The sequence below is a fragment of the Peromyscus eremicus genome, chromosome 9 (assembly GCF_949786415.1).
Source record: "Peromyscus eremicus chromosome 9, PerEre_H2_v1, whole genome shotgun sequence".
Taxonomy (NCBI): domain Eukaryota; kingdom Metazoa; phylum Chordata; class Mammalia; order Rodentia; family Cricetidae; genus Peromyscus; species Peromyscus eremicus.
This window is the reverse complement of record NC_081425.1, coordinates 71,975,267-71,999,650: the sequence shown is the minus strand read 5'-3', so window position 1 is coordinate 71,999,650 and position 24,384 is coordinate 71,975,267. Positions and strand designations below refer to the sequence as shown.

Sequence of the window (24,384 nt, the reverse complement as noted above, 5' to 3'; positions counted from 1 at the left end):
TTATAAGACCTATCGATATGCTTGTCTGTCCTAAGAATCTTCTGATTACTGCATCATCACTGGCTTCCTCATCAGCTACTATAGAACTGGTCTCACCAAGTTAAACAACTTTAACAACTCTACTAAATGGCAAGACCTAGAGAACAAACACACATTTCTTCACCCCTTTTCTTCATCCCTGGGAAAGAAAACACATTTTCAAGTAAGTTACTGGACTCATCTGGCCATATATTTAAAGAAGAAAATGGCATGTGAGCCAAGACAAAACTGTGAATGCCAAAGAGAACTCATTATAACAGTAGGAAAATGGAATGATTTTCTGTTAATAAGTGACTAGTGAAATCCATTATTTAAATATCTCAAATCCTGTAAAAATTGAAACAAGGAATTACAGAATTACCTAGTATTTTGACCAAGGATACACAGTAAACGTTCAGAGGGCTAAGACAGTTTTCCTGGCCTACTGTAAAGAAACAGATGGCAGAATTTTATGATTAGAGACGCTAATATTAAGCATCTCCAGACACTTATGTCTGAGAAAAAGCAACAATTTTTTCTCCAGTGTAATTATAGCCCTTCACTCAAATCGCTTTTATTATAACTTACAATTTAAGAACGCTACTTCTCCTAACAAATGCTATATCCATGCTAGGGATGACTGCGAGCCAAGGTGTACTAACAGAAAAGTAACAGTGAAAAAAGTTCAATTCGTTATGGAAACTATGGCATTTAAAATTCAAGCCACAATCCACTCTGAAGCGCAAACCAAGAGGATACAATTTTCACCCATGGTGACATTCTTAACTGTGAACCGCAGTGTTCTTTACAACTTTCACTTCTGTTGATATGAAGTAATCACGCCCCAAAGGGGCAGATGGTGTATCCTTCATTTTTCCTTCGTATCTTTACTTCTATTTTTCACTTCATTTCATTGTTTTGTAACCCCATTCCATTATCTCAAACACCCCAGCTCCTTACAACGAACGCCACCAAATCCAATTTTCAAGTTCAAATACTGAAACACTCCAGAACGACATCTGAACGCCCACAGCCTCTCTCGGCACCTGAAGGATTTCTCTAACCAGCAGCTGGGTGGTTCCACAGCCATTAAATCTGTCGCTTCCCTAAGCTGCTGAAGGCTCAGTAGGCCTTTATTGTCCTACAACAATCCTCTCGGTCTTCTAGACTGTAAGGCAAGCCGGCAGGGACCCCGGGGCCACTTCCAGCCTGTCGGAACGTCCGTCCACAGGGAGAAGCCTCCGAGAGTCCCAGTTCAGGTGGCTCCAGCAGCACCGATCGCGAGGACCCGCGCGGCAAGACCGGGCTCGCCCAACCGGGGCTCCCGAGTCAGCCCAGCCCACTCCTCGTCCTGTCGCCAGGACGTCGGGACCCCCCCCCCCCCCCCGCCACCCGAGCGGGGCCCAGCGTCCTGCCGCCCCCGCCGCCCGCTCCGTCCCCGCCCCTCCCCCGCCGCCGCCCGCGGAGCCCCGGGACCCACCTCGAAGAGCTCGGCCGTCGTGGCCATGCCGGCCGGCTGAGAGGCTCGCCCCGCGCTCGAGGCCGTCTCCGCTTCACATGCTGCGCCTCCGCGGCGCGGCTCGCACGTCCCAGCTCGGCCTGACCGCCTCCGGCCCCGGCTGCAGACCGCCGCGGGCTGCCCGGCTCCTCACACGGCGCAGGCTGCGCGGGAGAGCGGCCATGAAGCGGAGCCGCAGACGCCTGTCAGCTGCCTCCCGGCGCCGCCCGCGCCGCTCCCATTGTCACCGCCTCGCACGCCGGAAGTGGAGCTGCGCGCGCCCGGCGGACTTGGCGGGGGCGGGCGAGAGGAGCGAGCGGCGGGCGGGCCGCGGAGACGCTCGTCCGCGAGCGAGCGGCGCGCCTTGAGCCTCGCGGGCCGCCATCCCGGAAGTGGAAGGTAGAGACTTGCAGTCCTCCCGGATTCCGGGTGCGGGTTCCTAGGACCTGTCTGAGGTGTGTCTTGACCTCCTGGAGGGACCGGGAGACTTGCGTCGCCTCACCGGGAAGAGCGAGCATCTCCCGTGAGCTCTTCCGGCGCAGGGCCGTCTGCTCTGGCCGGATGGCGACCTCAGTTTCGGTGATGATCTGATACTTGGGTGGCTTACCATGGCCCAGCGGGCACTGTGGCTCATACGCCACGAACCGGGAACTCCACTCGGTGGCACCGTCAGATTCTCCAGGTAATTGCAAGTCTGGGTCCTCAGGCATGATGGGGCCCAGGATGGATCATGTAGCAGTTTTTGTGGTGCATTGAATCCCAGATCTGCCAGGAACAGCTCGCTGAGTGCCACTGGGCAAGTTAAGCTTTGTACGCTAACCTTATCTGACATTGTTGTAAGAAACGAGTTGCTTGACCCATGTTGTTACATGCGTTCTAATACTACTATTATTGTATCTTTTTGTTGTTGTTGTTGTCGTGAGGCAAAAATACCCCTAGCTATCCTGGAACTCGCTCTGTAGACCAGACTGGCCTCGAATTTACAGAGATCTGTCTGTCTCTGCCTCTTGAGTATTGGAATTAAAGGTGTGGGCCACCATACCCGACAGTATTATTGTATCTTAAAATGAATTCCATCTGTGCAAGATTGGTACAGAAATGATGAAGGAAAAAATACTTACTGAGCACTAAACATGTTTCAGATTTTTCAACTTTCAGTGGCAAAATTATTTCAGAACATTTTAATTCATGCTCACAGAATCTCCTTGTTGAGCGATATTGTTGTTTTCATCTTATCAGTATACGCGATTGTTAGAAATCATTATCGTTGGCAGTTTTTAGTGGTTGAACAAAATAGAAGGAACTATGAAAAATTAAATTACACTCACTTTTTTCCTGGGTGACATAAGTGATCCGGTCCCGTTTTAAGACTTTGCCATATCTTACCAAAATAATTCTATGGAGAGGACTCTATAGTAACTTAAAATATGGAAGGCAATCATGCACTCTTCTAAGTATATGTTTTAGCTATTTTTGTTTCTTCTTTTCAGAACTGATTATTCAGTTCATTTCACTATTTATTGATGGGAAGTTGTGTGTGTGTGTGTGTGTGTTTAGTTTTTGCAGTTCTTTATACTAGACATTAACCCCTTTATGAAGTATAGCTAGCTAAGTTTTTCCCACAATCTGTAGGTTTCTCTCCATTTTTGTTTTGCAGAAAGGTTTTCATTTCATGAGATCCCATTTGTCATTCTTTGAGTTGTTTTCTGTTCTTGGCAGTATTTCTGAGAAGCCTCTGTCTGACTGAGTAGCTTTGTATTCTTGGAAAGCAACTCCATACACTAGAACTTCCTGCATGATAGAAAGGGGGTGGATTGTAAGTCTATGTTAGTGTTAGAAACCAGAAAACACGTGTGGGTGGTGTGACTGAGCAACTCAGTTATTAGGGTTTTTTTGTTGTTGTTGTTTTGAGACAGAGTCTCACTGTGTAGCACTGGCTGACCTAGAACTCACTATGTAGACCAGGCTACCCACAAACTCATAGGTGTCCTCCTGCTTCTGCTTCCTGAGTGCTGAGATTAAAGGCATGCAACCACCATGCCTGACCTCAGCTGTTAGTTTTGCTTACATTTAAATAGCACATGTACCTAGCGTCTACCATATTTGACACTGCAGATCTAGATATTTGATCTGTAGGAATATATGGATTCCTTCACTCACATTCCTTAGTGATAGATTCAAGCTGCCTCTCCCATTCACAACAGTGCTACAGTAGACATCCTCAAACAGGGCTTTAGGACATGTCTATACAGATTTTGACAATATATTGACAAGCAGCTTCCCTGAATGCTAACACATTCATTAGGAATTAGTGAATTTCTGTACTTAACCGACTCTTACTCTGATTTTTACCAACAAAGGAGGTCTAATTTCTATTTGTATATTTTTCTGTAACATTATTTGTTAGTCTCTTGAGTTTCCTTTTCTGTGAATTACCTTTACCTTCCATAGATACCATTTTATCCATTCTGTATAGTTTTATCTGTTACATTGAAGCCTTTAGTCCAGTTGTACAGCTTTGGATATGGTGTTGAGTGGGAATACACTTTTTCTTTATACTATTTGACAGTTCTCCTAACATCATCATGAAAGCCCTGTATCTTTTCTTCATTGACTCCATATTGATGTTTGCTTCATATAAACACTGGTCTATCGCTGTTCTATTACTTGGTCCTTTTTGTGCCAATGTTCTGATTTTATGTGTATACACTTGATCTTAGCATTGTAATTGAAGTAAGACTTTCATTAATTGAAAAAGTAAGTCCTTTGAAGAAGTCATGCAGGGCAGAAGAGATGCTTGATATTTATGAACGTGTTCTGCTCTTCCAGAGGACCAGAGTTTACTTCCCAAAACCCACGTGAGGCAGCTCACCAGCCACTACGAACTCTAGCCCCAAATGGATCCAACATCCTCTTCTGGACTCCAAAACCATCTGCACGCAAATGCACATACCCACCCCTCTCTCTATATATAACTGAAAAATGACAAAAATAAATATTTTAAAAGGTCATATTAGTTTTCAGAATTATATACTTTAGAAGACACATTCAGATACGTTTAGGTGAGTTACACTACATCTCCGTGGAGGTAGCAAAATGGGGGGGGGGTGTCTCACAGGATTCATCTATGTGTCTCCTTAATTCTGTATTATTGAATAAATTGCTAGTTTTGTAAGGTTCTCCATTTTCAGATTTCTGACCACTTGGAGCTGATGTTAAGGCTAATATATATGAATTAACATATATTCCTTAACCTTTTCTGGGAAGATGTAAAGAAATGTGTAATAACTCTGGATTTAAAGGACAATAACAGACCAAAGGAATCTATTCAAATTGAGATTGGCAAACCAGTGTGTTTGTTGGGGTTACTTAAGGGAGCCTGGGTGACTCACAAGAACACACACCAGCCAAAGTCACCTGAGTCAGTTGTTTACCTGTTGTGTGGTAGTAGTTGGTGTTTGGGGGAGAGGAGGCCTTGAGAGGTTCCTGGGTTATCATAGCTACTCTACCTCAACCCAGAGGAAATAGCCATACCACTGCATATTCTCTACATACATGCCAAAGAGTAGTGGCTATCATTTATAATACAAGAGGGCGGATGATCTTAATACAACAATCTTGATTTATAGTATCAGCTTAAGTGCACCTCTGATTGGTATCACACCCATAGCTGTAGGGACACTTAAGGCTTGAATCCTGTCTTGAAACTGATGTCTTTCTATCCATTTAGCAGCTGCACATGAATCTACTGATATTTTAATTATCATTTGCTGTACCATGGCCTGGCCAGGCTTCTGGTCCTGCGGCCCTGGCTTGCCATAGTTGCAATATGTAGGTTTAATTTAAGTCTCTACCATCCTATTTATCAATAAGACTCGGGAGTCAAAGACTGGGGTGAAAACCTGCTAGTTCAGAGATGCCAAGTAGCAACTAGCTGACCTTGCTTTTAGGCTGGAGATACTGCAAGAGACACGTCTTTTCCCAGAACTAAGAAAGCTCAAACTCTAGTCCCTGCCCTTTCCTTCATGTGCATCTTCTCTATCCAAGTTGCTGGCTTCTCTATGGCCAATTCTGGTCACTGGCTCCACCCCCTGATTCAAGGTATAACTTTATTGGGCAGTCTCAGGAGTGTCAGAGTGTGATCAAACTATCCCACAACATGAAACAAAACCTAGATTACTTAGAAATGACAGATTAAGTAATCCTACAAAATTTGAAACATATTGAGACATTGTTTAAGGTCCCAGATTAGTTTATTTTCTTTATTGTCAACTATGAGAGTATGACATGTTACTAATGGTATACTAGCTGATTTTTTCCCTTTTCAATCAGAAAAATACATAAGAACCTAAGTGAAGGTCCACTAATTAGTAGATCATTTTAATGCATTATTTTTATTATCAAACGTTACCATCTTATTAGAGAAAAATATTGGTTTTGTTTTCTGTTTTTTGTTTGTTTGTTTGTTTGGTTTGGTTTTGTTTGGTTTTTCGAGACAGGGTTTCTCTGTGTAGCTTTGCGCCTTTCCTGGAACTCGCTTTGTAGACCAGGTTGGCCTCGAACTAACAGAGATCCAAGATCCGCCTGCCTCTGCCTCCCAAGTGCTGGGATTAAAGGCGTGTGCCACCACCGCCCGTCGAGAAAAATATTGTTATGAAAATTATTTTTAAAAGTCTTAGTAGTTCCTATCCATTTGCTAGGTTTTTATTTGTTTGGTTTTGGTGCTGGAGATTGAACCTAGTGTTCCATACATGCGAAGATATTCTCTTCCACTGACATATACCTTGACCTATCATTTATTTTATAAATAAGAAAATGGGCTTAGGAGAGTATATTAGTCAGGGTTCTCTAGAGGAACAGAACTGATAGAATGAACGTGTGTGTGTCCATATATGTTTATTGAAGTAGGTAACAGCCTGTGGTCCAGCTAGTCCAACAATGGCTGTCTACCAATAGAAAGTCCAAGAGTCCAGCGGTTGTTCAGTCCATGAGGTTGGATGCCTCAGCTGGTCTTCCATATACACTAGAATCCACAAGAAGTAGGCTTGAATGCCAGTAAAGGAATGGACTTCTCAGCAAGATTGAAGGGAAGCAGGCAAAGAGAACAAGCTTCCTTCTTCCATGATCTTTATATAGACTGCCAGCCAAAGATGTGGCTCAGATTAAAGGTGGATCTTCCCACGTCAAAGATCTAGGTTAGAGGCAGATCTCCCCACTTTAAATGATTTAATTAAGAAGAAAAAATCCCTTACAGGTGTACCCAGAAACATAGGTTTTTAATTAATTCCAGATATAGTCAAGTTGACAACCAAGAAGAACCATCACAGAGAGTTTGCTTATTTACTCAAAAAATGAGTAGCTAATAGATAGCTTTATTCTGGACCTAAAAGTAGAAAGAAAAGGAATAATGAAAATATATATTTGTTGAAAGTCAAAAACTGTGTTTAGGAGCTAGTGACTCAGTCCTTAGCCCTGGAGGGAGGTGTAGATGTGATTAATGGATTCTTATAAATGACCAAAAGTATCTTGTAGCAGGAATCTTAAGAGTTCTTATTAATAAAATCAAACCTGAGGCCAGTTATTGGGGTGAATACTAGAAGATCAGAGAGACAGAACAAGCCACAGCTAACCTCACCTGGCTAACTTCTCAGCTGGTCCTGTTTCCTCAGACTGGAAGCTTCTGTGTCCTCATATCCGAATGGCTCTCAGCTGAACTGTGCTGCTTAAAGCCCTAAAAGCTTAACCAACCAAATGCTTCTAGTTTCTGGTCCTCACACCTTATATACCTTTCTGCTTTCTACCACCACTCCCTGGGATTAAAGGCTGCTTTCTGGGATTGAAGATGTGAGTCATCATGCTTGGCTGTATCCTTGAACAGATGGATTTCTGCCTCTGGAATGCTAGGATTAAAGGCGTGTGCTACCACTGCCTATCCTCTGTGTTTAATATTGTGGCTGTTCTGTCTCTGACCCCAGATAAGTTTATTAGGGTGCACAATATTTTGGGGAATACAATACCACCACATTGTCTAAGCATCTTCTATTTTGTGATGGGGGCAGATAGATTAGTAAATTTACATTCTACCCAGAGCACATAAACTGTAAAGGATTAATTTGATTTTCCTCTTTTTATTATCTCTAAATATCTTCCAGGGCCATAGAGATAAGCTATTATTACTAAAATGATCTTTCATATTTTTACAAGGGTTGGTAAGAACATTCAGGACATCTGTTATTCATTATGTAAATTAGTATCATTGCAATAAATGAATCTAAAAGTTTAGAGCGTTAAATATAACTACTTCTTTGTGATTAATCTAAGGTGGAATTTAAAAAAAAAAACAAAAACTTATTATAGATACCTAAGAGAAAAAAGGATTTATTTTGGCTCAAAGTTTGAGGGTGCAGTCCGTCAGGTTGGAGAAGTCATGGTCCAGGACCTCGAGGCAGCTGGTCACATTGCATCTGAGAGCAATGAATGCTGCTTCCCCACTCTCTTTCTCTATTTCAGTCAGTTCAGGACCCCAGCCCATGGAATGAGGTCACCTGTGTTCAGGGTGGGACTTCCAACACCAGCCTAATCTAGAACGTCCCACAGACATACCCAGAGATCTGTTTCCATGCAGACTAAATTGTTTTTCTGTTGGCTTAGTGGCTGTACCTGAATCTACTGATATTTTAACTACTGTCTGCACCCTGCCATGCAGCAGTCAGCATCCTGCCACTCAGATGGCAGGATTTCTAGCTCTGCGGTCACCAGCTCAGACGCAGCCTCCAAGTGTAGGATTTAACTAAGTCTCTATTGTTCTAGTTACCAGTAAAGCCTCAGGAGTCAGATATTGGGGTGAAAACCTGCTAGATCAGAAAAGCCAAGAAGCAACCAGCTGACCTTCCTTTTTGACTGGAGACCCAGCAAGAGAAACATCTCTCCACTCTCAAACCAAAAAGACCCTGAATCTCTAAGTCCTCCCTACTCCCTACTTCTAAGTGTGTCTCTCTATCTGTATTTCAAATATCCCATAACACTAAATCCCACCAAGTTGACAGTCAGATTAACCATGACATCTACCAAGAGGAAATCTGAGTGGCTGAAAAACAAAGGTTTTTAATTAGAAATATGTACTACCTGTTTAAAAACCTAATTAAATTGAGTCAGTTATTTTCAGTAGTATGTGGTACATTTTACCATTTGAGATAACAAACTAAATATGAAGCATTTGTTCCAGGCATAAGTCAGAAGGTTTAATGGTTTAGGGTTTTTTCCTTTGGTAGTGTATGTTATTTATTTGTTGCTTTATGTTTTATAGTTGTGACTATTTGCCTTCTGTTTTAAAGGTTTTTAATTCTCTCATTGATTTTACTTGGAGAATCATCTGTAATGTTTCTGTTTCCCTAATACAGACGATATCCTACTGTTGAAAAGAGAGCCAAAATCTTGAATGGACAGAGTTATGTTCCTGTACCTGAAGATGGTCCCTTTCTTAAGGCATTACTCTTTCAACTTAGATTATTGGATGATGATAAAGACTTCGTGGAGAGGCGTGATAGCTGTTCATACATCAATAAATCATCTGTCTATGGACTTTTAGTAGGAGGAGAAGAACTCTGGCCAGTCATTGCTTTTCTGAGGAATGATATGATATATGCAAGTGTTCCACTAATTGAACAAGCTCTGTCCCCTCGCCCATCTTTAATTAGTATTAGTGGAATTTCACAAGGCTTGGAACTGCTTTTTGGGATACAGGATTTTCTTTACTCAAGTCAGAAAAATGACACTGACTTAAACACAAAATTGAGTCAATTGCCTGACTTGCTTCTGCAGGCTTGCCCATTGGGTACTTTATTGGATGCTAACTTGCAGAATTCATTGACTAGTATTAATTGCTCTTCTGTGACTCAGCCACAAAAACAGCCAGCATGGAGAGTTGGAGCATACAAAGGAAAACCACAGATTTCTATTTCTATCAGTGAAAAAGTAAAATGCATGCAGTATGGTAAACAGGATATCGCAGACACATGGCAAGTTGTTGGAACGGTCGCTTGCAAGGTGAGGTTTTCTCCAGGATTTGTTTTGTCACAGCATTTAACACTGAAGAACAATAAAATTTACAGTTGTATTTTACATTTTTTTAAATGATATGCTTGTTATCCTTAGCAGCAGGCATGAAATTTTATGTTATCTTTCTGTATCTTTTACAAATTGTTTACTTAATGACTATTATATAATGAATTGTACCATTGCTCTAAAATAGACATTGTCTTCATAGTTTCTATGGGTCAGAATTTAGGAGCAGCTTAGCTGGGAACCTCCAGTATAGAATCTCATGAGCCTATAATCAAGATGTTGGTTGGAGCTATTATCATCCGAAGACCTGAGTAGGGCTCAAATATCTGCTTACAACATGACTTACTCACATGACTGTCAAGTCAGGACTGTCTGATGGAAGGAGGCCTCTGTTCCACTCCACATGACTTCTCCACTGGCTGCTTAAGTATTATTACAACTTGGTAACTGGCTTCTTTCAGATCAAATAGTGTATGTTTGTGTGTATGTGAAAGAGAAAGACTCAAAACTATTGTTTTTACTACTTATTCTGAAAAGCCACATGGCATCATTTCTACTACATTCTGTTTCTTAGATGCAAAGCCAATCACTAAGTCTGGTCACACTGAAGAGATATGGAATCAGGTCCACCACTGGAAAAGAGTAGTTGGGGAGAACTTATGAATATACTTAACATCATCTCACTTCCATTTCTCTAGTAGATGAAGTTGACAGGTCCTCTGACTTTACATCAAATAACAAGAGGTCTTGTTTTATTTAAATAACTCAATAGTCGATTTATCTGTCTTAAAGTTAGAAAATGGGGAAAACAGTGGAAACATCAATAGAGATAACAATGATTAATGTCAGGATGAATAATGATCAAAGTCCTCCAATTAAACATTTCATGTATGTATTAATAGTGTTCTCAAATATCTTTTTTAGTCCTTTATTTTATATACTTTGTAAATTTAATGTTTAGTTACTATATATAAATTCTATGAATATAGTAAATTTTAAGAACAGAATTAGGGAAATTGACTCTTCTAATTAAAGTAACCTAAAAGTTTTGCCTATGCTAAAAATTTCTGTCATGCTCAAAATTGCATTCAAATTATTCATCCTATTAGGACCTGTGTTTTAAGACGCTTGACAATCATGGGCTGTGTCATTCATCACTCTCAAAGTAGTCGAGTCTTTTTCTCATAAGTTCAGTGTAATAAAAATTAGAAAGGTCACTGTGTTTTCATCTTGGATGTTATATATATGTGATTAACATGATGTGTACATTTCTCTGTTCATTGATAAGTTGACCCCACTTTCTTGTTTGTGAGAAGTGTGAGTTGATGCCTTAGTGCTGGTTCAAATGACCATAGTGGAAATCTTTGTTAGTTACAGGAAGAGGGGCTGGTGACATGGCTCAGCCAGTAATGGCACATATCTCCAAGCCAAACAATCTGAGTTCCATTCTGAAGTCTCACATGGTAAGAGCACTGACTCCCACAAGTTGTCCTCTGACCTCCACGTGTGCTGTAGCGTACATGTTTATACACATATATATATACACACATACGTGCTCATATACACTAAAATAAATCAATGTAATTGTCTAAAAAATGTTCTAAAGTGAGGAGGGGTGGTGGAGTACACCTCAACCTAATACTAAATGTTTCTTTGAGGTTGTCCTTTACCTCTGAATGTCCTGTGTCCTTACAAAGTCACATAATTTTGTAAATCTTTTATCATTTTTAAGGAAAATAACCTTTTATGTGCCTTCTGCTTTTATAGTTCCTAGTTCTGAGGTCCAGATTCATATATGCTAAACTTTTAATAAGAGTTTAGAGATTCCTTCTAGATTGGCAATCCTCATCCTGTACTCATGGTACTTTAAGTGATTAGATAGTGGGTAACTTATTGAAGGTTTCCATAATGGTGCAGTGCCTTTGATCCCATTGCGAATGATACACTGCTAGGATGTTTTACACATACAGGATGTTTTAAGTTTTAATACTATTTACTATTAAATATCTGTGTTTATTATCTCAATAAATAGCAAAAAACAAAACTGTTTATTCTTACTAATATACAAATGCAATATAGTACATGTTTTTACATTCTCTATTAAGAAGAGTTGTCATTTTAACTTTCAAATTTGAGATTTGATTGATATTATTGTAATTGTCACAAAAGAAGGACAAAAAGACACTTCTAAGCTACTGATTGTACCCCAGCGCAGTTCAGAATGCCTGCCTACTGTTGAAGTACTTAAATCTGAAGCAGATACACTAATGAATTCATATGTGTTAGATGGTAAATCAAACATTACAAAGTGAGATGGCCTAGTGGTTAAGAGCACTTACTGCTCTTGCAGAGGACCTGCATTTGGTTCCCAGCACCCACAGGGCAGCTCACAACTCTCTAATTCCAGTTCCTGGTGGTCTGACACCTCTTCTCACCTCTGGGGGTTCCTGCTTGCATGTGATGCACATACATACACTCAGGCAAACACACAAACCATAAAACTCAACAGACTCTTAAAACCTTCCAAAGTGAAAGATTTTATATTAATATTAAGGAAGAGATAAGGTTCAAAATTAGAAAAGGGGTATAAAATGGAAACATTTTTAGGATCTCCTGTGGATAGCAGTGGATATATGAAGAAGCACAGAACAGCTCTTGCTTTGAAAGAATTTAAAGTTGCAGGAGGGAAACAAATAGAAGCACAAATGACATGGTAACAAGTAGTCACTGCGTGGTGCAGACTGTGTATAGCATCTAGACCTAAGCATTTGCCTGCTGAGCCCTATCATTACACATTCTGTGTCTAATCAAACAATGCCACTAACTCTTATGGTTCATTTGGCTAATGGGATCTAGTACTTCACCAAGTAAAGGCTGGAGAGATGGCTCAGCAAATAAAAGTGCTTACTGCTCATGCAGAAAACCTATGTTTGGTTCTCAGCACCCACACCGAGCAGCTCACCACTAACTGCTTGTAACTCCAGCTCCAGGGGATCCATTGTCTTCTGGTCGGCTTCCACACACACTGTACTCATTACACATACCCACACAAATATTCACACACATGAACATAATTAAAAATAAAATAAGAAGTAAATGTCAAGTTAGGATGAAGGTACAGAGGAAGACCTTGAGTACAGCCCTCTCCCTATGCCCACATTTATATACACACAAGTAAGGTTTGTTGGTGTAGATTTATGAAGTAAAGACATTAAGACTCCTCAAGTACCAGAGGAGCTGGGGAATAAATCTTTTCTTTTGATTACAGAAACAAAACCCTTAAGACTTTATTCTTAAAGTCTTGGTAGAGGAGTTCACAGAGAAGTCTGCCAACTGCCATTTCAGTCTGTTGAACCTCAAAGCAAGAATTTAAGGAGAGGGCTGTGAAAGTACTCCATCTGGCCCGGCTAGCCACAACATAGGAGTTCATGGACAGACCTATGGAGCTGTCTTATCTTCCTCCCAGTGAAATCCCTCGTAGTTGCCCTACCATTGGCAAACTAACCCAGTCACCTAGGGAAGAAGACCCTGTGTCTCCATGCAAAAGGAGACCCTCAGTAAGACTGTACAGTGTTAAGCTTACACAATCACAAAATGAGCTAGGCATGAACAGTGCAAGGCTTTCTTTTAAACCTTTAATTTTGTGTGTGTGGGTTATGAGTGTGGGTGCACATGCCATAGCGTCCATGTGAAGGTCAGAGGACAACTTGGGGGAATTGGTTCTCTCCTATCAGGTGGGTCCTGGGGATTAAACTCAAGACTGTCAAGCTTCGCTACAGATGCCTTTACCCAGACAGTGGTCACACCAGACTAAGTGAAATGCTATGTAGGGAGAAAACACACCTGCAAGGACTCGCAGGTGTTAAGGTGCACATGGAAATATAAGACAGTATGGTTTGTTCAGAAAACAAAATGCAGAATTTCTATATATTTGCAACATAAATCAAGGGGTAGAAGATTAGAGTTAGATGGGAACCAAACAATGAAAGGCTTAAAAGTATATGAAATGAAAGAAGAACCATTGAAATGTCTGAATCTGGATTCAATGTAACAAAAGTTGAATTACCATTCATCAATGTGACTGGTGCTGTGACCCTTTCATACAGTTGTTGTGGTGACCACCCAACTGTAAAGTTATTTTCATTACTACTTCATCACTAATTTTGCTACTGTTATGAATGTAATGTAAATATCTGATAAGCAGGATATCTGATATGTGACTCCTGTAAAACAGTTGTTCAACCCCCAAGGGGGTTGTGACCCACAGGTTGAGAACCACTAGAGGAAAGCAAGTCAGATAACAGCTGTAACACTGTGAGGGCCTGGTTGCAAAGGCGCCTGAGGGAAACCAGTGGATTTGAACTAGCTTTTATAGGGCCTTAAAGGTGAGCCAGGGGAACTGTGAAGCCTCTGACCCCTGGCTTGGCTAACTGTATCAAACTGTTCATCAGAAAACGGAACAAAGAGAATGATAATTCCTAGAGAGAAAAGTTAAATTGCAGAAATGACTTGAATTCAGAAAAGCCTCAGGCAAGCTGCACTGATGTAAGCGCCTGGTAATCCTCGTTTCTGCTTTCGTTACAGTGTGATTTGGAAGGAGTCATGCCAAATGTTACCATCAGCTTGAACCTTCCCACCAATGGCTCTCCACTTCAAGATATTATCGTTCACCCTTGTGTGACTTCTCTTGATTCTGCCATTCTGACTTCCAGTAGCATTGATACAGTGGATGATTCTGCGTTTAGTGGGCCTTATAAATTCCCATTCACTCCGCCTTTAGAGTCTTTCAACTTATGCCACTACACTTCTCAGGTACTCATGGCTTTAAACAGGAAACAACTCTTTTTTTTTTTTTTTTTTTGGTTTTTCGAGACAGGGTTTCTCTGTGTAGCTTTGCGCCTTTCCTGGGACTCACTTGGTAGCCCAGGCTGGCCTTGAACTCACAGAGATCCGCCTGGCTCTGCCTCCCGAGTGCTGGGATTAAAGGCCCAGCTGGAAACAACTCTTAATTCCAGGAAATCTTAGCTAAATAAAAATGTAATATGAGCCGTAGCTATCTGTGCTCATGGCGTGAGTGTTGTGTGTTGGACACTGTCCTAGGCACTTGGTGTGTCTTTTTCTAGGAATTTCAACACATTTTAAAGTCAATGTTATTATCTCCATTTTATAGATGGTGAAAGTCTTAGGGAGGTTAAATGACTTGAACAAATCTTCCGGCCAATAAGTGGCACAGCCTGGGTTTGAACCCACGTCTTCCAAATTCCCAGAGGCTGGCGTGTTTTCCACTATAACGTGTTGTTTGTCTCTTGTCCTAATTATCAGCCAATTAGATTAGAAAATCCTGTTCCAGCCAGACTGACTAGAAGTAATTTATTTTGGTAAGAATTCAACAGGAATTCTTATTATCATTCAAGAGAAGAAATAGATGTAGGCTGCCTGAGACTTAGAACCAGAGTTAAAGTCATTCTACACTGACAGCCTCCCTTGTCTCACCTCTTCCCCAGTGCTCCCTGTCCTTGGGTTTCTCTGTGTGCGGTGCTCTTACAGCTCTAGGACCTACATGTGAGAACCTCCCTGTGTGCACCAATAAGATGATTAGCTCACATCATTGTAAAATTTCCTCTTCAGTCAGTCATTAATGACCGGTTAAGCTGTTGCTGAGCTAGGGGCAGGAAAGGAGAAACAATTACAGTCACGGGATAGGAAAGGAACATTTGGAACTGTGAGCGGAACAGTTAGCAGGATGCATAAAGGATGACCTGGGCTGCAGGTGTGAGAACACAGAAGAGCAAGAGTAGTAACAAGTAATGGACTGTAAGGTACCTTTTGTCTCTGTTCAGAGAGGTAGAAGAATGCCCTCAGGATGAATGTAGATACACCATTGCTGTTGTGAAAGCAATGGAAAACAGCCCTCCAGCTATTAAAGCCATACCTGTATATAATAATTATAAAGTATAGCTCTTTTTTCCCTGTCAGCATTTATATCTTAGACTCATCAACATGAGAATTATATTAAGAGCTGTGTCTGGTTTCAGGTCCCTGTCCCACCAATACTGGGTTCTTATCACATGAAAGAAGAAGAAGTACAACTAAAAATAACAGTTAATTTAAAACTTCATGAAAGTGTAAAAAATAATTTTGAAATCTGTGAAGCTCATATACCTTTTTACAACAGGTAGGGTGAATAATATGACATCATGGTTGTTGCCCTCTCTACTATATTCCTACTGCCCCACAATAAAGTGTCTTCTTCATTTTCCATATTTTTAAAATCTAAATAATTTTATATTCAAGTGAATACTGATTCTGAGCTAAAATGTGGTTGCGAAAAGAATCTATTTAACTTTAAATGGTGCCTCATTTTTTTTCCACTTAAGCTTGCAAATAAATTTCAAGCTTAAATCTGTAACTTCCTCAAGGACCATTGTGCCACTGGCTTTATTGGTACAGTTTCTCTGAAGTCTACATGTAAATCAGTCTTAACCATCAGCAATCTGGTGAATTAGTCAATTAGAGCATAGATCAGTTCTACTTTGAAAATGTATTCTGCAATGAAGCTCTTTACAAAGTGTACTTAACTAGTAAAACATAATTTTAATGCTGTTCCAACGCATGTGATATAATCTATGTGATTTTTATAATTGTTTTTATAATGCTAATGTATATATATAGCTACTATAAATGTTTATATGATGTCTGCTGTTTTCTAAAATCTGTATTCATTATTCATTCTCTTCTGCAGTAGGAATACAGATCTGCTTTTGTGATATAAAAAACAAACAAGATTTGGCTCATTGCTTTAAAACTTATATCTGAGATTTTTTTTCTATTTTCTTCTTTGTCCTTTTTTTTTTTTTTTTTTTTTTTTTTTTTTTTTTTTTTTTAAAGAGGTCCAATTACCCATTTGGAATACAAAGTTAGTTTTGGCCAACTTGAGGTATTTCGCGAAAAAAGCTTATTGGTCTGGATTATTGGTGAGCAAGATTTTGTTTATCGATTTTTTTTTCTCATTTGTTGTGGAATCTTCTGTTTTAGAATAATTGATTTGTACATTTGCGTTTTAGGGCAGAAGTTCCCCAAATCAATGGAAATTAGTCTTTCTGGAACTGTAACTTTTGGAGTCAAGGGCCATAACAAGCAGCCATTTGATCATATTTGCATTGGAAATACAGCATATGTAAAGGTAAATATATGAAACATTGCATTAGAACCCCTTAACTTAGTTCTAAACTGCATATATATTTGAGTTTTAGTATTTTCTAACAAAAAAAAAATTCTGTGCTTTTTGTGTACCTAAGTTCCTTTTTAAAAACATTTATTGGGGGGTGCTCTGTGTTTCTTTTATTTATTTTTTTTTAAGACAGGATCTGTGCCTTAGCCCAAACTGGTCTCCATATCTCTATGTAACACTAGCTGACTTCAAGCTATGAGCCTCCTACCTCAGCCTCTCCTAGATGCTTGGCTTACAAGCATGAATCACCACACATGGCCAGTAGTGGTCATTTTTCTGTTTCAGTAAGTATTCAAATTGTAAGGGAAGTAGTTAAGAATAACCTAAACACTCCAGTTTAAACTACTCAACTCTTAGTTATCAAATTAGATTTGTGTTCAAAAACAAGATGCAGCCCTTGATCTCTAGAGTGTTTTCAGTAGTGTGGATTAGTGACTGATCAGTACTAACTGTTGTGGAATATTATTTTAAGATATGTTATATTTGTTTATGCTGTGGAACATTTGTTTAATGATGCAAAGATGTGTTGCATTCTTTTATGTTGCATTTGTTTAACTCTGTAAAGCTATGTCACTTTGCCTGCCAAAGCACCTGATTGGTCTAATAAAGAGCTGAATGGCCACTAGCAAGGCAGGAGAAAGGATAGGCGGGGCTGGCAGGCAGAGAGAATTAATAGGAGAAATCTAGAGAAGAAAAGAAGGAGGAACAAGAAAAGGAGAAGTAGTGGAGGACACCAGGGGCCAGCCACACAGTCAATCACAGAGCAAGAAGAAAAGAAAGATATATAGAATAAATAAAGGTGAAAGCCCAGAGGCAAAACATAGTTAAAGAGAAACAGGATTATTTAAGTTAGAAAAGCTGGCTAGAAACAAGCCAAGGCTGGGCATTCATAAGTAAGAATAAGTCTCCATGTTTTTATTTGGGAGCTGGGTGGCAGGCTCCCAAAGAGTTTAAAAAAAAAACAAAAAACTGTAACTAACTGCTTTTGGTGTCTCAGAGAAAACATGAGTCCTTCTGGCCAAAGCAAATTCTGAGGACAAGATAAGCATGAAAGTTAATTAATGTCTTCATCTGAAAAATGGGCTAAGGGCCAGCAAGATGGCACCGTGGGTCAAAGCATTAGCCTAAGATCAGTCCCTGGAACTCAGGGTGGAAAGAACCAGCTCTCAAACATTGACCTCTGGCCTCTACATCCACACATGGCATGTATGTGCCTGTGCTTACACACAACTCAGCACACATAATGTACATGCTTGCATAAACATAATATGTTTTAAAGTTACTTAGAGAGTGAAAAGAGGTAAACAGTTTCAGAAGCTGGTGCTTGGAGTTTAAGTTCTACACAGGAAGGACAAGTTATTTAGGCTGAAATATAGAGGGCATGCATCTCCTATTCCTTTGGTAGATGTTTTAGCTTTTCAGAATGGTTCATTTATGAGTGTTAATCTGCAATGGATTCAAGGCAAGTGCATGATGGCAGAGACTGTATGGTCTTATTTGCTGTGGGATGTTCTGTGTGGCAAATGTGTTGTTGATTAGTCAATAAATAAAACACTGATTGGCCATTGGCTAGGCAGGAAGTGTAGGCGGGACAAGGAGGAGAATAAAGCTGGGAAGTGGAAGGCTGAGTCAGAGAGACACTGCCAGCCGCCACCATGACAACCAGCATGTGAAGATGCCGGTAAGCCACGAGCCATGTGGCAAGGCATAGATTAATGGAAATGGATTAATTTAAGCTGTAAGAACAGTTAGCAAGAAGCCTGCCACGGCCATACAGTTTGTAACCAATATAAGTCTCTGTGTTTACTTGGTCGGGTCTGAGGCTGTGGGACTGGCAGGTGAGAGAGATTTGCCCTGACCGTGGGCCAGGCAGGAAAACTCTAGCTACACTTATTCCTTTTTTGTTTCATATTCAACATCTAGTCCAGTGCCTTGTACTTAAATATTTGCTTAATATATATGTGTATGTGTACCTGGTAATAGCAGCATTTCTTAATATAAGTGTACAACAGATAGATAAAGCCCTAAAATTTGATTCACATGGGAGATCCACCATATATAAGGATTTAGGAGTACCCATTGAAAAGGAAAACTTGATGCAAGGAAATGAATAAGATCATATAAACGAAAGAAAATAAGGAAAGATTCAGAAGAATCAATAAGGAAAATTGAAGGAATAACCACAGAGTTTAAAGGAAAAGAGAATGCTATTGGCGAAGTCAAAGATCAAAGATAAATATCTGTGAAAGCAACAGTAGTGAGATTGGGGTTCACTGCTAAGAATTCATTTTTTCTGGGCGAGCTTTGACTTTGCCTACTATCTTGTTTGAAAGCATATTATTTAAATTCCTGATTTTTTTTTCAGAAAAAAATATGGAATGTTACTACATTGTGTGCCCACCAAGGGTAGTTTTTAGAATTTTCTACTTATTTCTTTCCCTTAATCAGTTCTAGTCTGATCCAAAGCATATAATAAATATGGAAATGGACCTTGTCTACATAACTTCCAGGACTGCGAATTGTAACACTGATGCAAACACAAGCTCTTTGCTTTCAAACTCAGTGAATTGCTGTAAGAAAGAGATTGTTACAATCTCAAGAGTTATTATACGCACATGCACAAACACAAAATGGGAGAAATTTGCAGAGAAGAGAGGAGAAAAAGGTATATGGCTTGGGATGTAACCCAGAGATGGAGGGCTTGCCAGGAATGTGCAAGGCCCTTGGTTTAGTGTAGGGAGGGGTGTTGAAAAGAGCAGGATCTTGCTAAATGAGGTGTTCACCAGCACAGATTAGAACCACAGCAAACAGAGACTAGAAAGGTACTAGTGCCTCTCATTACAGCACAGTGCGGTGCTGGTGTTCACAGTGATAACCCTGCATCACCAATGGAATCCAAGAGCTGTGGGTTACATTTTAGAAAGGTTTTCCAGATGAGGGAAGGGATAACTTGATAACAGTTCTGTAAAAGTTAGATTTTGGTTATCAAAAAAAAATTAAGTAGAGCAGGCTGTTTCCCCAAGCATGAGATAAACTGATACTTCTTCCTGTCGTGATTGCATTTATATGCTTTATTAAAAAGCATATACATTCCTACATATAAAAGAGTATGACTGGGGCTAGAGAGATGGCTCAGGGATTAAGAGCACTTGCTGCTGCTGCTCTTCCAGACGACTCAGATTCAATTCCCAGCACCCATGTGATGGCTCACCGGCTTCTGTAACTCCAGTTGCAGGGGATCCAGTGCCCTCTTCTGGCCTTCATCAGATACAGACATGCACGCAGGCGAAACACCTTTACACAGAAAAATTAATTAAAAAAAGATTGTCACCTGAATTTATCACAAATAGCCTGCTAGGGAGAAAAGACAGTATGATCTATCAGATAGTACAGCAGAAAAGGCGATTCTGAGTTCAGATGCACACTCGGCTGCTGCGTCCTGAGCACTAACTACTTCACTGTGTGCCCAGGCTTCACAGTAGTGGAGTGGTTGTACAAGTTAAGCACTCACAAAGAAATGGAACTAGTACAAAGGGGTGTGCACACATTTATTGTGTGTTTTCACAACTGTACTTTAGTATTGGGGTCTAGTTTATGAACTATCGGGTGACGCTCTAAAAACTGTGAAGGGGAAAACGTGATGAAGATCCTTAGCCAATCACCTCCTCAGTTGACTCTTTCTCTCATTTCCCTAGCTTCATTTCAGGATCTCAGATTATACACTCACTGGATGTTATGCAGATCAGCATTCGGTTCAAGTTTTTGCATCAGGAAAACCAAAAATAAGTGCATGTAAGTTGTACAGGTTCAAACTAAACAGAATTAAAATGGTGCTATGTTGTCACTACCTAAGACAAAATTAAAATGTAATGAAACTTGGAGATTGGAAAATAATCCCATTTTTTAAAAATGGCTGTGACTTGGTCCACTCCCACATAACCCTTTGTGAGCTTTATGTTGCCCTCTGACCTCTGTTCAAATACAGTCTGGATGAGTAGGACCCAGTTGGGCATTAGTATATAGTATATATGGATTTGCTTTGCTCTGGTTATATTAAACTCTTGTCTATTTCCAATGACTGTAACTTTCAAAAAGCTAGTGAACGTCTTAAAAGTTTTAGTGTCCTCATTTATAAAGGAGAAGAAATAGGGGACTGTTTAGCACTCTAAAGGCGGTGGGACATGGGAGAGGAGCCTAAAAACAAGGTGGACTAAAGCCTCAGGCAATAGCCAGCTTTATTCAGAGCATCAGACAATTTATACTTGGAGGGTTAAGAGAAGTCACATGAGTAAAGTGTCCAATCACAAGGACAAGCCACATGTGGTAGACAGGCCACACTTTGGCAAAACATATTTTTTCATAGTGGTATATAAACGATAACAATAACCAGTTGTAATGAATAATCAAAAGTCAACTCACGCTTATCCACTACACCTGGGAGTGACATGAGAGCACATTCCAAGAACAATACATCTTTTTGAAGAAACTGAGGTCACAAGACTTTTGTCTTGTTTTCTTGGAGTTTTCTCACAAGCACTCAGAATTCCCCTCACACAACTCCATTCTTGGACTGTATTCTGACTGGACCAGCCAGATGGCTCTGTGGATAAAGACATTTGTTGTTCAGTCTGATGGCCTGAGTTCTATCCATGGGACCCACACAATGGAAGAAGGGAACTGACTCCTAAAAGTTGTCCTGTGACACTCATATGTACACACACACACACACACACACACACACACACACACACACAAAACAACACACATGCTAGGTTCCTTTTAATGTAATAAAGTTAATAAAGTAGAAATGACAATATTATATACCTTGTGATTTATAAGAATAGATTATATTTATTCAGCACTTAGCTTAACATAAGATTTAATCAGTAATAAATTGCTTATCATTTTAAAATTTAAATTATTTTTAGTAAATATCATAGCCAGTAAACATTATTTAGCACCTTCTCTGTCCTACCAATGGCAAGCAATAGAAAGATGATTTCCTGCCACATAGTTTTTACATGAATATATCAAGATGTGAAAAACAAAACTTAAAATTATTTAATTCAAATCAAATATACAGGTGGCATAGAAGAGTAGATAGAATGAAGTAAGTAGCTAGGTAAAGGTAGGGGTAAGAAAAACGTCAGATTATGTATCTAGATTGGAATAATCCAATTTATAAAAGTTCTTGTATTTCGGTACATTTGTTTGTTGGTTGGTTTGGGCAGAGCTTGAGCAGCTGCAACTCAATGCCTCATGTATGCCTGGCAAGTGTCCGATCACTGAGCTACACCCCTAGCCTCAGACTTACATTTCTAGAACCAAGGATTAAGGTCCCTAAAAATTGGAAGGCTAGGACCAGACTCTACCTGAATGCTTCAGAAGAACTGGGAAACTCTGAACTACAGAATCTAGGCAGTCTCAGATAAGCCAGTGTTTTGACCTCTGTGTTGGCCCTGTGTTTTGTCCTCTAGCAGTCCTGCTGTTTTTAGATGACTTGATGAAGGCATGTTCAGAGTGTATATGTTCTTTTATGAAACTGTAATATTAAACCAGCATCACTGTGTCTAAATACAGATGAGTATTTTTGATCTGTGAGAAATGTTATTTTTTTGGTAATAACTAAAATATGTTTAAGTGTTTTATTAATATTAACTAAACATTTTAGAAAGTATAATAAAGAATAGAAAGTTTCTATAATATACTTTTTTTTAATACATCAATAACATACCTAATTATTTATTTATTCATTTATTGAGATAAGGTCTCAACTATAGAGCCCAGAATGGCCTGCAATTCATTGTCTTCTTGCCTCAGACTCCCAAGTACTGGGATTATAGGTGCATGCTACCATGCACAGCTTCTACTTGTCTTTTATATAAAGAATATTGAATGAAAGAATCTATTTCAAATGAATCATTGTATCTATCCTTCTATGCCTTCAAACTTTCATTTTGCCTCATACTGAGTATACAGCTTGATTCTGCAAATAGTTTAGTGAAAATATTCATTTTAAGAGCAGCATTTTTCACCAACTATGTGCCAGATATAATTTCTGTGTGTTTTATGCACATCAACTCATTAAGCCTCACAGCACCTTCTGTGTTGGTATCCCTGTTTTATGGGGGGGGGGGGGGCACTGATGGAACTGAGGCGAGGGGAGGATCATGTAGCTAGCCAATGACATGCCTGAGATTCAACGTGGGCAGCTGGCTACTGGAGCCTGTCCTTTAACCGCGTGCTGTGCTGCCTCCCAATATTACTAAGGTAGAAAAAGGAAAGGTAATGCATTGTGTTCATTTTGAAGGGCATGAAGAAAAGTAGAAAAAGTTTAATTATATAATCAGTGATACATATAGTAATAAAAATGTGTATGTTTCCAAGTAGCATCATTTTATCAGTTTAATAGCTTATGAAACTTTGCTTCAAAGAGGTTACCATTTGTCCAGAGTGGCAAAACTGTTAAAACCCAATGCTTAAATTGGAGCCAAACCTTAAGAAACCAGGAAAGCAGTCTCCTGAGAGTATTGTGAGAGAGTCGGGTGATGATTTGTGTCTCCAACTCTTTGATTGAAGTAATGAATAACTCGACTAGAATTTGGGATTTGGTGGAAATCATAAAAGGAAAGCCAAGAAGAAAGTAATGGTTTATTAGAAAATCAATTTGAGATGTAGGGGAAATAAACATTTGGTATAAATAAGAGACTCATATAAGTTCCAGTATGGTTTGCCCAAATATTTATGAGGTCATTTTAATGAGATATAAGTAGCAATAAAGCTTCAATAGAGTAAAATAAATATTAATACTTCAAAGTTATTACCATGACATGACTGTACTCCACAAATTCAAAATGGATAGCTTTGTTCTCTTATTGGATTTTTGCTAAAATTAAACATTTTTATCATTAATTTCTTTTCTTTTTCCTTTTGTAGACCGGAAACTAATTTCTTCTGACTATTACATCTGGAATTCTAAAGCACCTGCTCCAGTAACATATGCATCATTGTTACCATGATTTTCTCATATTCAAATGGGATTTAGATGATGGTAATATTCTGTAGTAAAATCATAGTATTTTTATTTCTTACATGTATTCATATCACCTGTGACTGAAAAATCACTGATTTCTTTATCCAAACATTCATATCTGTCGGTTTTAGTCTGATACAATGTGAAAGAATATTTTCAAGGCTAATGTCTCCATTTTTTGTTACCCTCTGTCTGTCTTCATGCCAGTATGACTCAGAACACATAAAAGTAGTGATTCATTTTGAATTACGATCAGTCTTGGGTCTCCATGCCATATGTTCTTTCCTGTCCCTGTGGCAGGCCTCCAGATTCAGTCCCAGCCAGGACAGGGCCAATTGTGGCATCCTGTGGGGCAGACCGCCCTAGTCAATCAGAACCCCTTCTTTCAGTAAGAACTCAGCCTTCTCCTGGTGCAGTCTCAGGCAGCTGTCCTGTGTGTTGTAGTTGATTTACAAGGAAATTATGTGCTTATCCAAACCTCAGTACAAACAGCATGCTTTTACAGAATACCCATGATCTGGTTAAAATAATCATAAATCC

The 24,384-nt window shown here is 39.6% G+C and overlaps 2 protein-coding genes across 2 annotated transcripts in view; one reads left to right on the top strand and one right to left on the bottom strand.

Moving 5' to 3' along the window:
* Exoc5 (exocyst complex component 5) overlaps positions 1-1,772 on the bottom strand; it is a 53,375-nt gene extending 51,603 nt beyond the window's left edge. Inside the window, exon 1 of the mRNA XM_059273717.1 lies at positions 1,499-1,772. Within this exon, the coding sequence (XP_059129700.1) occupies positions 1,499-1,525 (27 nt within the window). The 5' untranslated portion in view covers positions 1,526-1,772. The remainder of the gene's footprint in view (positions 1-1,498) is intronic.
* Positions 1,773-1,804: 32 nt separating this feature from the next.
* On the top strand, positions 1,805-24,099 carry Ap5m1 (adaptor related protein complex 5 subunit mu 1). The gene is made up of 8 exons (XM_059273719.1): positions 1,805-2,198; positions 8,917-9,562; positions 14,165-14,392; positions 15,616-15,755; positions 16,469-16,554; positions 16,645-16,763; positions 20,507-20,603; positions 23,748-24,099. The coding sequence occupies exons 1-8, from the start codon at positions 2,125-2,127 to the stop codon at positions 23,828-23,830; spliced, it is 1,473 nt and encodes a 490-aa protein (XP_059129702.1). The 5' UTR covers positions 1,805-2,124; the 3' UTR covers positions 23,831-24,099.
* Positions 24,100-24,384: the final 285 nt, after the last annotated feature.

What these genes read in the sequence shown, in the direction of transcription:
- Ap5m1 (XM_059273719.1), top strand. Translation starts at nt 2,125, where the DNA reads ATGGCCCAGCGGGCACTGTGGCTCATACGCCACGAACCGGGAACTCCA. An exon ending in TTGGAACGGTCGCTTGCAAG is followed by an intron (nt 9,563 to 14,164) that starts GTGAGGTTTTCT and finishes CTTTCGTTACAG; the next exon opens with TGTGATTTGGAAGGAGTCAT. An exon ending in TATGCCACTACACTTCTCAG is followed by an intron (nt 14,393 to 15,615) that starts GTACTCATGGCT and finishes GTCTGGTTTCAG; the next exon opens with GTCCCTGTCCCACCAATACT.